Raw genomic sequence first — 16816 nt, 5'->3', positions numbered from 1 at the left:
GAGATATCTTCTGGACAGCACCTTGAGAGGCATCCAAGATATCTTCAATAATGAAACTTCCTGGCAGATTAAAACTGTGTGCCGGACCGAGACTCGAAGTCGGGACCTTTGCCTTTCGCGGGCAAGTGCTCTACCATCTGAGCTGCCCAAGCACGACTCACGCCCCGTCCTCACAGCTTTACTTCTGCCAGTACCTCGTCTCCTACCTTCCAAACTTTACAGAAGCTCTCCTTGCAGTAGTAGCACTCCTGAAAGAAAGCTGTGAGGACGGGGCATGAGTCGTGCTTGGGTAGCTCAGATGGTAGAGCACTTGCCCGCGAAAGGCAAAGGTCCCGACTTCGAGTCTCGGTCCGGCACACAGTTTTAATCTACGAGGAAGTTTCACATCAGCGCACACTCCGCTGCAGAGTGAAAATCTCATTCTGGATCCTCAATAATGTTCATGGCTGGAGAGTTTGGTGGCCAGCGGTAGTGTTTAAACTCAGAGCCACTCTGTGGCAATTCTGGACGTGTGGAGTGTCGCATTGTTCTGCTGGAATTATCCAAGTCCGTCGCAATGGACATGCACAATGGATATGAATGGATGCAGGTGATCAGACAGGATGCTTACGTACGTGTCACCCGTCAGAGTAAACATATCAGGAGTTCCATATCACTCCAACTGCACACACGCCTCACACCATCACAGAGCCTCCACCAGCTTGAACAGCACCTGCTTACGTGTAGGGTCCTTGGATTCATGAGGTTTCCATTCCTGTACACGTCCTGTACACGTTCATCCGCTCTACACAATCTGAAACGAGACTCGTTCGACCAGGCAACGTGTTTCCAGTCATCAACAGTCCAATGTCGGTGTTGACGGGTGCAGGCGAGGCGTATGGCTTTGTGTCGTGCAGTGATCAAGGGTACACAAGTTGGCCTTCGGCTCCGAAAGCCCATATCGATGATGTTTCGTTGAATGGTTCGCACTCTGACACTTGTTGATGGCCCAGCGTTGAAATCTGCAACAGTTTGCGGAAGGGTTGCACTTTCATCACGTTGAACGATTCTGTTGAGTCGTCGTTGGTCCCATTCTTGCAGGATCTTTTTCTGGTCGCAGCGATGTCGGAGATTTCATGTTTTACCGGATTCGTGATAGTCACGCTACACTCGTGGAATGGTCATACGAGAAAATAGCCACTTTATCGATACCTTTGAAATGCTCTGTCTCATCGCTCGTGCACCGACATAACGCCACGTTCAAACTCACTTAAATCTTCATAACCTGCCACTGTAGCAGCAGTAACCGATCTAACAACTGCGCCAGACACTAGCTGTGTTACAAAGGCGTTGCCGACCGCAGTGTCTCATTCTGCCTGTTTGCATATTTCTGTAAGTGAATACGCATGCATATACCAGTTTCTTTGGCGCTTCAGTGTTTATTCATTATTACATTAAACCTTAATATGAAGCACTTCTTATGACTTCATCGCGCCGTTTATGTGATAAACCTAAGGCGCGGACTCGAACTGCGCATCCAGAAATTTTTTTGGAAAGAATTTTGCTTATTGGTCTCTATCGATGTCATGCCCTTCAGTATAGTCCCCATTTGTTATTACATCCTTATGCCAGCGCCTTTTCCAATCCCCAAGACCCTTCTGGAACTCAATTTTGGTGACAGCTTTGAGCTCTCTCGGTGATGCGTTTTTAATCTCATCTGTGCCCACTTTAAGATTTTACCTATTTTTTGGAACAGAAGTCAGTCACGTGGCAACATGTCTGGAGCATATGAAGTTTGGGGCACTATTAAAGTATTGTTTTCAGGCCAAAAATTCATGAACAAGCAGCGAATTATGGACGAGTGAATTGTCGTGGTGCAAAATCCATTAACATTTTCTTCAGGAAGTTGCCAAGAGCGCAAATATGTTTCACAGTATTGATGAACCAAAGCTGCATTTGGTTCTTTTCTTGTACTACCCATTGTCTGGTGACTGTATTATAGCAGTTGGAGGATGAGTCACAAATATAGCTACAATCACAAAAATAAAATGTAAACGATAATGGCAAGAGCATCACTATTGTCACTTGCCTAATGCAAATCGATGTCAGCGATATGGGTCTGTAATTCAGCGGACTACTCCTATTTCCTTTCTTGAGTGTTGGTGTTGTGCAACTTCCTAGTCTTTAGCTATGGGTCTTTCTATGAGCAAGTGACTGTATATGACAGCTACGTACGGAGCTATTGTGTCAGCATACTCTGAAAGGAACCTGACTGATATACAGTCTGGTCGAGAGGGCTTGCCTTTATTGATTTATCATGCTCCACTATGTCTAAGTTCCTCATTTTGTCAATTGTTCTTGATTTGAATTCTGGAATATTTACTTCGTCTTCTTTGGTGAAGGAAATACAGAAAACTGTGTTTAGTAACTCCGCTTTAGTGCCACTGTCATCAAAAATATTACGAGTGCTGTCGTGCAGTGAAGGTCTTGATGGTGTCTTGACACTAGTGAAGTTAACACGAATCTCTTTGGCTATTCTACCAGATTTCTTTAAAGAGTTTCGTTGTGGAAAGTATTAAAAACATATCGCATTGAAGACAGCGGTGAATGTCGAGCTTATGTAAAACTTGTCCAGTCTTGAGTATTTTACCGAGCGAGGTGGCACCGTAGTTAGCACACTGGACTTGAATTTGGGAGGATAACGGTTCAAACCCACGTATGGTCATCGTGATTTAGGTTTTTCGTGATTTCCGCAAATCAGTTCAGGTAAATGCCGGGATGTTTCCTTTGAAAAGGCACGGACGACTTCCTTCCCTATCCCTCCCTAATTATATGGGAACGATGACCTCGCTGTTTAGCCCCCCCCCCCCCCTCCCCGAATCAACCAACCAGCCATCTTGGGGATTATGCGATCTTTTAAATTTGGCATGCTTTTTTAGTTGCTTCTGCAACAGTGTTCTGACCTGTTTGGTGTACTGTGCAACAGTACACTCGCTGTCATCTGACAACAGAACAGTTGCACTAATCGGACTGATAACACACGAAATTACAAAAATTGCGTTAGTTTTTGAACACATCTCGCATAACGTTTTTGGTTACTTCACCTTTTTAATGGTGACACTGTATGAAGAGGGACTGACAGTGTGTTTATTAATTAAAACTTACGGGTTGAATTACCGTGGTCCTTCCTGACGTTTCGTTGCCTACTGCGGGCAACATCTTCCGAGGTGAGTCGGCGACTGGCTGTTAGGCGCTGGAGGTCCCGCTTATATAGAGCGCTTAGATGGTGCCACCACTCGTCACGTGCTTTCGAGTTTAAAACCATCTCTGGCTAGTGCCATCTCTCTCGATTACAGGTAATTGATTGTCAGTTCGTTGGTGCAAAGTCGACCGTCTAGTCTAGTTTCAATCCTTCTCTTTTTTTTTCTTATGGGACGTAACTGCTAAGGTCATCAGTCCCTAAGCTTATATACTACTTACCCTAAATTATACTAAGGACAAACAAACACTCATGATCGAAGGAGGACTCGAACCTCTGCCGGGATCACTTCTTTTTTATTAAAATTATTTTCGCGCTTATATATCTCTGCAGCTTCTGTATACATGCGGGTATAATAGTGTGAAGTCGTAGCTGTTTGTCTCACTGATTAGACGTCTCTACGGTGAGAATAAGTCGATTATGGTACGACGACTGGAGAGCCCGGCTGTAGCGGAACACGTTTTCAAAGACGGTGGTCACGAAATAAAATTTAGTGAAACAAACGTGATAGCTAGGACCTCACATTATTATACCTGCCTGTATAGAGAAGCTATACAGATCTATAAGCACGAAAATAATTTTAATAAAAAAGAAGAAGGATCTAAACTAGACAAGATATGACGGTCGACGTTGCACCAACGAAGTGACAATCGATTACCTGTAATCGAGAGAGATGCCACTAGCTAGAGACAGCTTTAAAGTCGAAAGCACGTGACGAGTGGTGGCGCCATCTAAGCGCTCTATACTGGGTGTTACAAAAAGCTACGGCCAAACTTTCAGGAAACATTCCTCAGACACAAATAAAGAAAAGATGTTATGTGGACATGTGTGCGGGAACGCTTAATTTCCATGTTAGAGCTCATTTTAGTTTCGTCAGTATGTACTGTACTTCCTCTATTCACCGCCAGATGGCCCAATTGAAGGAAGGTAATGTTGACTTCGGTGCTTGTGTTGACATGCGACTCATTGCTCTACAGTACTAGCATCAAGCACATCAGTACGTAGCATCAACAGGCTAGTGTTCATCACGAACGTGGTTTTGCAGTCAGTGCAATGTTTAAAAATGCGGAGTTGGCAGATGCCAATTTGATGTATGGATTAGCACGGGGCAATAGCCGTGGCGCGGTACGTTTGTATCGAGACAGATTTCCGGAACGAAGGTGTCCCGACAGGAAGACGTTCGAAGCAATTGATCGGCGTCTTACGGAGCACGGAACATTCCAGCCTATGACTCGCGACTGGGGAAGACCTAGAACGACGAGCACACCTGCAATGGACGAGGTAATTCTTCGTGCAGTTGACGATAACCCTAATGTCAGCGTCAGAGAAGTTGCTGCTGTACAAGGTAACATTGACCACGTCACTGTATGGAGAGTGCTACGGGAGAACCAGTTGTTTCCGTACCAGGTACAGCGTGTGCAGGCACTATCAGCAGCTGATTGGCCTCCACGGGTACTCTTCTGCGAATGGTTCATCCAACAATGTGTCAATCCTCATTTCAGTGCAAATGTTCCCTTTGCGGATGAGGCTTCATTCCAACGTGACCAAATTGTAAATTTTCACAATCAACATGTGTGGGCTGGCGAGAATCCCTGGTGAGAATCCGCACGCAATTGTGCAATCACGTCATCAATACAGATTGTCTGTGAACGTTTGAGCAGGTATTGTTGGTGATGTCTCGATTGGGCCCCATGTTCTTCCACCTACGCTCAATGGAGCACGTTATCATGATTTCATACGGGATACTCTACCTGTGCTGCTAGAACATGTGCCTTTACAAGTACGACACAACATGTGGTTCATGCACGATGGAGCTCCTGCACATTTCAGTCGAAGTGTTCGTACGCTTCTCAACAACAGATTCGGTGACCGACAGATTGGTAAAGGCGGACCAATTCCATGGCCTTCACGCTCTCCTGACCTCAACCCTCTTGACTTTCATTTATGGGGGCATTTGAAAGCTCTTGTCTACGCAACACGGGTACGAAAAGTAGAGACTCTTCGTGCTTGTATTGTGGGCGGCTGTGATACATTAGGCCATTCTCCAGGGCTGCATCAGCGCATCAGGGATTCCATGCGACGGAGGGTGGATGCACGTATCTTCGCTAACGGAGGACATTTTGAACATTTCCTGTAACAAAGTGTTTGAAGTCACGCTGGTACGTTCTGTTGCTGTGTGTTTCCATTCCATGATTAATGTGATTTGAAGAGAAGTAATAAAATGAGCTCTAACATGGAATGCAAGCGTTTCCGGACACATGTCCACACAACATATTTTCTTTCTTTGTGTGTAAGGAATGTTTCCTGAAAGTTTGGCCGTACCTTTTCGTAACACGCTGTATATGGACCACGGCAATTCAGCCCGGAAGTTGTAATTAATGAAGGCGCCGGCCGTGAAAGCTTACATGTTATGATGACAGTGTGTTTACTTGTGACTAGAGGTGGAGCGACGGCGACTGCTGGGACAGGAGAGACGTGTGTGAGCGACTGACCTGCGTCCTGTCGACCTCCCTCAGCTCGGTGTGGTACTTGGAGCAGCGCGGCGGCACCTTCATGCACCACTGGTACGTCCTCAGGGTGACCGGCTCCTTGGAGCGCACCTTCATCGTCACGTTGTACCTGCGGGCAGGGAGCTCTGGTGTACTGTCGGCAGCGGGCCGATGACATGGCTAAGAAAAAACGTGTAGCTTAATCATTATGCAGTACCATGGTTGCTGAGAGACCTGATTAAATTTTCCACTTACTGCCATGAATGGCATCTGTCATAGAGTGTGAACAGGAGTAATATAACGGCCAAGATTAAGGACCCAATAATAACTGATTACAACAGTTGTAAGTAGGCTGTTTAGGTTTTTATGTTGGTAACGCCACGTAGCGCTCTATATGAAAACCACTGACTGTGCTGTGTGAAGGCTGTGGTTGGTTTGCATTGTTGGAGTAATATTCGCCATTGTAGTGTTGGGCAGTTGGCTGTTAACAGCGCGTAGCGTTGCGCAGTTGGAGGTGAGCCGCCAGCAGTGGTGGATGTGGGGAGAGAAATGGCGGAGTTTTGAGAGCGGATGATCTGGACGTGTGTCCATCAGAGACAGTAAATTTGTAAGACTGTATATCATGGACTGATATATATATATATATATATATATATATATATATATATATATATATATAATGACTTTTGAACACTATTAAGGTAAATACATTGTTTGTTCTCTATCAAAATCTTTCGTTTGCTAACTATGCCTATCAGTAGTTAGTGCCTTCAGTAGTTAGAATCTTTTATTTAGCTGGCAGTATTGGCGCTCGCTGTATTGCAGTAGTTCGAGTAACGAAGATTTTTGTGAAGTAAGTGATGCATGAAAGGTATAGGTTATTGTTCGTCAGGGCCATTCTTTTGTAGGGATTACTGAAAGCCAGACTGCGTTGCGCTGAGAATATTGTGTGTCAGTTTAGTGTTGATCAGAATAGGCAAAGAGCGAAATGTCTGAGTACATTCAGTTTTGCTCAGCTGCTTGAAAAGCAAATAACGTAAGGGGTTTATCAGCACAGTAATTCATTAATTTTTCTATGGGGACATTACACAGTTGGGGTTAACCTGCTGAGGACATTATATCGTATAAGATTTAGGGTTAATACACTCTGAGACAAAAATAATGACGCACCACAAAGGAGTAACCCGAATGGGACAGAAATCGGTAGGTGTCATGTATACAGACAAACAAAAGATTACAATTTCAGAAAAATTGAGTGATTTATTCAAGAGAAAGAGCTTCACAAATTAAGCAAAGCAATAAAGTGTTTGTCCACATCTGGGCATTATGCAAGCAGTTATACGGCTTGGAATTGATTGGCAGACTTGTTTTATGTCCTCCTGATGGACATTGTGCCAAATTCTGTCCCGCTGGCGCGTAATATTGTCAAAATCCCGAGCAGGTTGGAGGGCCCTGCCCATAATGCTGCAAACGGTCTCAATTGGAGAGAGATCCGGAGACTTTGCTGGCTAAGGTAGGCTGTGGCAAGAAACTCTCCCCATACGACGGCGGCCATTGTCTTGCTGAAATGTAAGCCCAGGATGGCTTTCCACGAAGGATAATAAAACTGAGCGTAGAATATCTTCGACGTGCGCTATAAGGGTGACGAGGATGACAACCAAAGTGGCCCTCCTTGGCAACCCAGACCACCACATCCGGTTGTCAGTCTGTTATCCCACCGATGTCTGGGACTTCTCCAGAAAAGTCTTCGGCCTGGAATCTCAGTGACTGGAGCAGAATTTGCTTCAGTGAGGAGCCCAGTTTGAAATAAGACCGAATGACCAGTGATGTGTCCGGACAGTGGCGGGATACCATCCTGAACGTCGCCCGCCATACAGCCCACAAGCGGGAGTGATGGTCTCGAATTCCATTCATTTTCATAGTACGATACCTTTAGTTGTCATCGGCTGCACCCTTATGGCACAGCGCTACGTCGACGACATTGTACAGCCCGTTTTGTTGCTGTTCATGGCAAGTCATTCTGGGCTTACATTTGGGCAAGGTAATGCCCTTCCACATACGGCAAGAGCTTCTGCTACCATGGTCAGCAAGGTTGCCAGATTCCTCCCCAAATCAGAGAAAGTTTGGAACATTGTGGGCAGTGCGTTCCAACCATCTCGGGATTTTGATGATCTAATGCACCAATTGCACAGGATTTGACACGATATGCCGCAAAAGGGCTAGATGTGGTCCAACGTCTTACTGACTTTCTCAATTTGTGAAGCTTTCTTTCTTGAATAAATCGTGCAATTTTCCTAGAATTGTAACCATTTATTTGTCTGTACATGTACATCACCGATTTCCATCCCATTTGTATAGTTCCTTCCTGGTGGGTCGGTTTACTTGTCTTAGAGTATATAAAGAAGTGATAGGAAATGTAACGATCACTTGAACGCAGTATTTCTGAGGACGAACTTTCCCTGTGTTATTGTAAATGAATTAGTCTCTGGGTGCAAGAATGGGACTGCCAGTCCCACAGTCTGTTATCCATGAAAGAAATTAAAAACCGTCCTTACAGCCAGACGATAATTTATTTACGACTGGAAATCATCACAGTGCTGCATCCCCACCATCCACGACGATGGAATGTCGAAATGAATGGAAGACCTGAATTTGTTCTAAAGATTCTGAGTGAGTGTGGTACATCTGTAAAGGAAAGTGATCTGGTCTTCAAATTTTATATTATACCCAAACAGTGTATTACTGAATATCGCTTCTTTACCATAACTGTATCTAATAACATCCCACTGCAACCACTAAAAACCTGTAATAGGAATTATAAAAACATCCCATATACGTTCATGTAAAAAATGTGGATACTTGTTTGTGTGTGTGTGTGTGTGTGTGTGTGTGTGTGTGTGTGTTTCACACAAGCAAATGGTTCAAATGGCTCTACGCACTATGGGACTTAACATCTGTCGTCAGTCCCCTAGACTTAGAACTACTTAAACCTAACTAACCTAACGACATCACACACATCCATACCTGAGGCAGGATTCGAACCTGCGACCGTAGCAGCAGCGCGGCTCCCAACTGAAGCGCCTAGAACCGTTCGGCCACAACGGTCGTCTTCACGCATGCTTGCAACGTTATCTACACTCGACATTAATGTTGGAAATGTGATGATGTGGCCTGCCTCTAACAGCCAGACATTCCACACGAACACTGCAGATGAACGTGCACACTACACGTACACACAGCAAATGTTCTTGCTGGTACAATTGAAAGCATGTACAAAATTTTGCTCTCACTACGCTTCTCCTATAGATGACCGGGAACTGCATGTTTGTGTTGTCCTCATCATTTCAGCATCATTCGGTATAGTGGTGGCACTTGATAGTGCAAAGATTCGGAATTTGCACGGGTACTGATAATTGCTCAGTTGTGAGTGCCCCACAAATCAAATATCATCATCATCACCGCCATCTTTGTCCAGTGCACAGAAGATACTGCGTGGTCGTGGGTCTGTAGGCTCCTGATAGCACTCAGATGTTTTACAAGGAGGGTCGCTTCAAGTTTAATCAACTGTTTGGCCTTAGGCGACGAGTTTTTATATTATCTAGGAAATGCCATGATGCATTTTATTTATCATGAGAACTGCTCTTGTGGTATGAATGCCATTCGCAATCACAATCACTTTTTCAAAAAATGACACATAATTAAAGTAGAATATCATCTGAACTGTTTAGAAGGAACACAATGTACAGGGTGGTGATAATTAAACTTTCGCTTTAGCCAGTGTAGACAGAAAACTATTTAGTATAAGGACGCGCAATTTTATAGGAATGGTGTTCAGACTATGCGCTGCAGAATTTTTGGCAATAATAGTGTTACTGTAAGGTTGAACCTCGTAGAAGAGGATTCTATCATTAATTTATTTTGAAAGGCTAATTTCATTGTCTCATTACAGTCCAGCATTAGCTTCGGCTGCCTGTAATTTTCTCGTCCCACGGTTTCGTAACAGCAAGTGAGCACTGGGGTGGGCAACCTCGACCACGCGCCTCCCTCGTGTGCTGACGAGGTAATGCCGCCTAGGCGACTCTGACCAGCCCACGCCTCAGAATTTTCCATGCTACCCCCGTGGCTTTCACGGATTCTGACCAATCAGGGCGAAGCCGCTTGGTCGTGCTGAATGTACCCCGCCGCCCATTGGCGAAGCTCTCTCTCTGGCGCGCGCCCTGTAGCTGTGAACACCACCTGCCTCTCCCGGTGCTGCCGCGCCGTACTCTTTGTTTCAGTAGCTGTCACGCCATTCGGACTTGTCCGAATGGCAGACACCAAATTTCATTAACTTTGCGAACTACGTTTCGCCCGCCACTACACTCTGGCTCACCCTTGCCTCCATAGGCCTGACTTACGTGGCCCATTTGAATGCATTTTCTGCCAATAATTGGTCTCTTAACTAAAATTGTCTTAATAGTTTGTTCCCGGCCACCACCTTCTGCTCCGGTGAACCTGTACATCACCGTCATGACTTGCCTTTAGGCGCAGGTAGTGGTGCGGCAGTGTAGGGTTGACACACGGCATGAGTGTGTGTTACAACTGTAGGCAGTCAACATGGGTGTAGCCAAGGTGGGCGGGGTTTTACACGTAAAGCTGTTTAATCAAAACAACAGCAGTAGCGCTGCTGTTCTTTTCGAATATCGACGCACTGCTCGTGATCCGAACAGCCAATGGGAAGCGAGGAAACGTCTTTCTGAGCCGTTGCACGTGGTCGACCACACACCCAGCGCTTAATCACAACGCAGTATCTTCCACCCAGCTGAGTTTACCCCAATATTGTGTAACATATATCTCATTATTTGGCTGGAATGACCGTCTCCCAACAAACCAACAATATGTTTCAGATTGGGCAGAGTTCAGTGTAGCACCAATTGGCCAAAACATTACAGCCTGGAGATCATCCATGATCATTGTTGATTCTATCAGGTAACGAATGAAGAATTCATGAATAGGAAATTTCTATGATTGTGTGGTCTTGTGGTGACATGAATGAATCAATTCTTCTTGAGCTTTCATTTGGCTACTCTGGGGCCATTATACTACAGGCTGCCATGCTGGCCAGTGTAATCACTGAAGGATCTCCTTTTCCTGTGTCTTTGCTTTGATTTTCTTTTCTTCGATTTCGCGTAAAGGGGCAAGGTGGGGGGGAGGGGGGGAGGGGGGGGGGGAGTGCATGGCGAACTGGCAGCGATTCGTGGCATGTCATCAGACAGAAATTTGTGCAATGTTATACAATGATGGCAAAATGTAGAAATCAAATAAAGCTATAACAGTGCCTTGAAACCACACAAGGAGGATGTCTATATGATTCAGCACACTGAAATGAAACGAATAAAGTCAGTGGGGACAAAATCGGCAAATATGCTATCATGTCTGTCTGACATATATACAAAGCAGAGTGTATACAAGTATGGTGTATGTTCAGGATCTCCTTCCAAAGCCCTGGATCGATTTCAACCCAATTTGGCACAGAGACACCAGGTCTCATGGATGTCAGCTCTGTGGGGTTTATAACCTCCTAGCTCCAATAGGAACAGAGAAAACGGGTTTTTGGAGTCATTGGGATATATGCTACTCTACAGGATAGACATTTTGAGTGGGAAATCGACTTGCTTTGCAGCACTGTCTACACGCCAGGGGCAAGAGACTGTTTACCGGGCCCCGACATGTCAGCTGCCGTGAGTGACAGATATGCTACGTTGGTAGTATTGGCCTGCTTTATCGTACATGTCAGTGGCAAATAAATGATCTTGAGGTCACTGACATGTAGCCTGCCCTGCATGGAAGGTGTGTAGTGGGAGTAGGTTCGACCTGCTTCAGTGAACTGTACTGCAAGGGCTACATGGGCATGGCTGAGGACAGGTTGAGATGGATAGAAGAGTGGATGGACAGAATGAGGGGGAGGCAGACTGAGAGAGGGAAGGAGGGGAAGATGTATGAAGCAGGCGAATGGTGTAGAGGGTGGTGGGCGGGAAGAAAAGGAAGAGAGAGAGGCAGAGGTTGAAAGAGAGAGGCAGAAGGGAGGAAGATATGGTTAGAGAGAGGGGGTGGAGGAAATGGACAAAGAGATGGGGAGGAGGAGATGAAGAGGAAACAGATAGATAGAGGTGGGAGGATGAGGTGGACAGGTAGATGGAGAAACAAGTGGACACAGAGATGGTGAGTGGGAGGTGTGATCAATACAGGATACATGTGTTGAGCGCATATGCGAGTGAAGCAATAAAATAAGCGGAAGCTGTTGAGAAACACTACAGTCCAATTGAAAGCACCTTCCATTTTTCGATAACGTAATCTTGTGAGTGTTTTTCATACTGGGATGTCTCGATATGCGTCGGTACTTACGTCTCCTTCCTTTGACACACGTGTTCCCCCAGCAGTGTGGACGATGACGTAGACGCCGCCGCAGCTGCCACCGCCAGCGTCGCCCACAGCCACGTGGCCATTACGTGGCGCCTGCAACAACAACACAGGGAAACTAGAGCCAAAGCAAGTGATCTGTTTGTGGCTGCCGTCTGCTATATCTGTGGACAGTAGCAAGATACGATGACGGTCTCTCAGTGGGGATCACTGCACGTCTGTAGCGTCACGAACCTACAAGCCGAAGGTTTTGCAGACAGTAGAAGACACAAAAACTGAGCACTTTTTCTATTCTGCAACAGCCACCTACATATCTGTATTTGAAGCAATAAAAGTAACGTAAATGCAAAAACTTTAGAGCTAGCATCCAACTTATGTTACCTTTTTCAGCTGCACATCACAAACACAGAAACACACAATGTTTATCAGTATCGAGTGAAAAAGTAAAATATAACGGAATAAAACTAAAAAGCGACTTTTGCTTCAATTGTAAATGAATCTAGTAGGTGGTACACCCTGAAATTTTTTAGGCATTGCAGCACGTTTACAAAAACGAGATGACGTAGTAGCTGGTTTGTAATGGTGTCCGGAAAGATATGGGCCGTTGACTTGTGGACACCAGAGGTTTGCGGACACGTAAGGTTACGTAACAACGCACAGCGCAGTAGCGGCTACAGAATGTGTTTTTTAAGCTACAAGCAGCAGTCATTCGGAGGTCGCTGCCGCGTGATTAACACGTTGCACATTTAATAACTGATGTATTACCGGACTGAAAGGAAGCCTGTCATCTGGTTCGAGGACGGGCGCTAGTCACAAGCGAGTAGTATTACCAGTGTCATCGATTAACATCTTGGTTAATAAAGTTCTTTATTTGTTCTCCATGTAGCACTACAAACTTGGACACATATTTAAAAGAAATAAAAATTAGATAATTTTTCTGTCAAGTGAACTAACAATTAGTGTGATAATCCCTTTCTCTTTAAACGTCACTGATACACATACGTACGAAGCCGAATTTACCAGGCGGTAGCAAGCTCTCAGGTCAGGTGACTGCTGTGTGTAGCCTAGACAGCAGTACTTACATCCGCTACCACACTGTGTACTGTTACGTGACCTTACATCTCAAGTGTTGCGTGAAAGTCGCTCTGGTGGAAACACCACACCCTGCGCTCACTTGACTTCCAAATTCCTAGTGCCACTACCACTGTGGAAAACTACCAAGGTCAGCCCGTCCGCTCATTACAGCGGTTGCAGGTATCGTAAATTTGGAGAATCCAGAGAGGGTGTTTCTTCGATCACTGCAATGGGAAGATGCGTTCGAAGAATGGAGACGTGTTTTAAGTGTGCGAACATCTCTGTGGACCACCTGACGATGCAGCTCTGGAAATAAATAAGCAAATGGAGAGGCAGAAGAAGAACGCTCGAGAAGTTACTGCGCAGTTATGCGAGATACGCGTGGGTGAAATAGCGAATCTTCATAGTAAAGGTTGTGATTTTACTACTGTACTACCTCACTCGGAAAATATGAAGAGGATCATGCGTTATCTCCTACTGCTGATTCTAGGATTAATAGAAGTGTTTGTCCAATAATTAGTGGTGAAATTAAATTTATTGCTACAGATGGTCCGGTATTTCCTAATAAGGTTAATAATAAATGTCCGGCAATTGTGTTTGCTGCTTGAAATTTATCTTCCCGAAGATATCTTAAAATGGCCGATGACAGTAGTTCTCACCTATAAGACGATAGATCACAGAAGAAGATAGTCATTTTTTCTGGAAGTAAAAGAAAAGATAGCTTACAAACATCTTCCTATTTTTATGGCTGGAACATTTCAGAGCGGCATCAAGCAGTCTGCACAAATCTACGAGGGTTGACTGAAAATTAATGCCTCCACCTTCGTAACTCTTCAACAGTTGGCAGCATTGGTATGCGGCAGGTACTCGTTTGTTCCGTAGCCTCTCCTCTACAGCTCCAGTTGGCGTGAAGCCTCAGCATTGAACGGCTGTGTTGTTACACTGTAAAGTATGGAACCGTGCGCAGACGGTCGTCCAATGCGATTTAGTCAACGTGCAGTCATTGAATTCTTGACAGCAGAAGGTGTCACCCCAAAGGAGATTCATCAGAGAATGAAAGCAGTTTGTGGTGATTGTGTTGATGTGAGCACTGTGCCTCGTTGGGCGAGTAAGTTTAAAGATGTTGAGGCTGGAACATCTGACCTGCGTGACAAAAAAAGAGTTGCTCGTCTTGTTTCACAAGCAAAATGTTGGCAGATTGATTCACGACGATCGTCGTGTCAGTCAGAGAGAAACTGCAAGCACAATCGACGGCTAACAAGGGTCCGAAAGGAAAAGGGAAATGTTTCCTTGCAGCATGACAATGCCAAACCACACACTCCACGTGCCACCGCAGCAGAACTTCAGAGACTGAATTTCACCACCGTACAGCACCCTCCATACAGTACAGATTTAGCACCGTCTGACTTCCATCTATTCCTGATAATGAAAGACGATTATGCTTCTGACGAACACGTTGAGAGAACTGTGAGACTGTGGTTGCGGAAACAGAGTGTCGACTTCTTTCGTGACGGCTTCAGAAAACTTGTTGATCGTTGGCAAATGGCTCAGAGAACTATGGGACTTAACTGCTGAGGTCATCAGTCCTCTAGAACCACTTAAACCTAACTAACCTAAGGACATCACACACATCCATACCCGAGGCAGGATTCGAACCTGCGACCGCAATGGTCGCGCGGTTCCAGACTGTAGCGCCTAGAACCGCTCGGCCACTCCGGCCAGCTCGTTGGCAGAAACGTATCCAATTGGCTGGCGATTATGTGGAAAAGTGAATATTGGTAATTAAAGATTACATTGTAAGCATTATTTCTACGTTCGATTTATTAAAATATTCCCATCCAAACCCAATTAACGAAGGTGGAGGCATTACTTATTCAACCCTCGTACACCGTAAAGGCGGACTTAGGAGGCCCGAGTGACGGAACAGATATTCTTCCTATTGTATTTGCTCCCCCTCCATAATTACAAGAAAGACACTTGTTTCGTCTGATTAGACAAACAGTTCGTCAGTGGTATCCAGGAAAAGTATCAATCTTGAGTGAGGTAGATGCGTTATCTGACCTTCGTGGAGTTTTCCCTCAAGAGAAATAAGTGAATGTTATGTCCGTATCAAGAAGAGTTTATGGAGAAAAGTTCAAGATGTCGGTCTGACTGACGAGTACCATCAGAACGAAACTTTGTGACTTCACGTCAGCGCGTGAGCCGCGCTGGCATTTGTAAAACCGGTGGCTGTAGTGATGGATGTGTTGATATCGATGCCCACGCTCCTGACAACGAAAGCCTCTCTCAGTTTTTGACTACTTTGTGGATACCTGGCTCCAGAACGATGATATCCACATCGCAGTGTGGAACAGCTGCGGGAAAAGGCACCTGGCGACCAATGCTGTTGAAGGGTTGCTCAACAAAATAAATAATATCATTCAAAACCTTCGTCCTAGAATCAGCTATATTGTTGAATGCTTGAAGAAGCAAGTGGAGCTCACAAATTGCATGGGAGATGAAGCTCGAAAGGAAGGCTTAAAAGAAAAAGTATTTGATACTGGATGACGCGATAAAGGCAACTGTAAACGTTTATATACTGGCAGTATTGACCACTGCTTGCAAGCCGTTGTCCACATTAAAAAAATCGACTATGGTCTATTCGCAAGCAGTATATTAAAAAGCTATGAAAGCCACCGACTCTTAGCAAATTTATGTAGTTTAAATTATTAATTATATATGAAAAGCATTATCACCATTAAATTTATGTTATATTAACAAGTAAACTGTAATACAATTGTAGCATAATGAAGCCTATGCAAGAGGTGTATGGATGTTTCGTCACTGATTTTCGAGAGCAACTAAAGAGTTCTAAATATAAATGTGATACAGTTTGCAAAAATTGTGCTTGTTTCCAATTTACCTTGACTATATACTTGAAGTGGTCCACTCGTTAACCATTTTCAAAGGTTTTTTTTTTCCTATTTTTCGATTCCCATAATAATTGTTTACGGTTACATCCCCCCATGAACCATGGACCTTGCCGTTGGTGGGGAGGCTTGCGTGCCTCAACGATACAGATAGTCGCACCGTAGGTGCAACCACAACGGAGGGGTATCTGTTGAGCGGCCAGACAAACGTGTGGTTCCTGAAGGGGGGCAGCAGCCTTTTCAGTAGTTGCAGGGCCAACAGTCTGGATGATTGACTGTTCTGGCCTTGTAACAATAACCAAAACGGCCTTGCTGTGCTGGTACTGCGAACGGCTGAAAGCAAGGGGAAACTACAGCCGTAATTTTTCCCGAGGGCATGCAGCTTTACTGTATGATTAAATGATGATGGCGTCCTCTTGGGTAAAATATTCCGGAGGTAAAATAGTCCCCCATTCGGATCTCCGGGCGGGGACTACTCAAGAGGACGTCGTTATCAGGAGAAAGAAAAACTGCGGATCGGAGCATCGAATGTCAGATTCCTTAATCGGGCAGGTAGTTTAGAAAATTTAAAAAGGGAAATGGATAGGTTAAAGTTAGATATAGTGGGAATTAGTGAAGTTCGGTGGCAGGAGGAACAAGACTTTGGGTCAGGTGAATACAGGGTTATGAATACAAAATCAAATAAGGGTAATGCAGGAGTAGGTTTA

The 16816-nt window shown here is 44.9% G+C and overlaps 1 protein-coding gene across 1 annotated transcript in view; it reads right to left on the bottom strand.

Moving 5' to 3' along the window:
* Positions 1-16816, bottom strand: part of LOC124718766 (nascent polypeptide-associated complex subunit alpha, muscle-specific form-like) — a 268702-nt gene that overhangs the window by 43721 nt on the left and 208165 nt on the right. Inside the window, exons 2-3 of the mRNA XM_047244379.1 lie at positions 12112-12222; positions 5731-5907 (exon numbers count right to left, since the gene is read on the bottom strand). Of these exons, the coding sequence (XP_047100335.1) occupies positions 5731-5907; positions 12112-12222 (288 nt within the window). The remainder of the gene's footprint in view (positions 1-5730; positions 5908-12111; positions 12223-16816) is intronic.

Source organism: Schistocerca piceifrons, chromosome 10 (genome assembly GCF_021461385.2).
Source record: "Schistocerca piceifrons isolate TAMUIC-IGC-003096 chromosome 10, iqSchPice1.1, whole genome shotgun sequence".
Taxonomy (NCBI): domain Eukaryota; kingdom Metazoa; phylum Arthropoda; class Insecta; order Orthoptera; family Acrididae; genus Schistocerca; species Schistocerca piceifrons.
The sequence above is the reverse complement of the archived record's forward strand: the minus strand, read 5'-3'. Positions and strand labels throughout refer to the sequence as shown.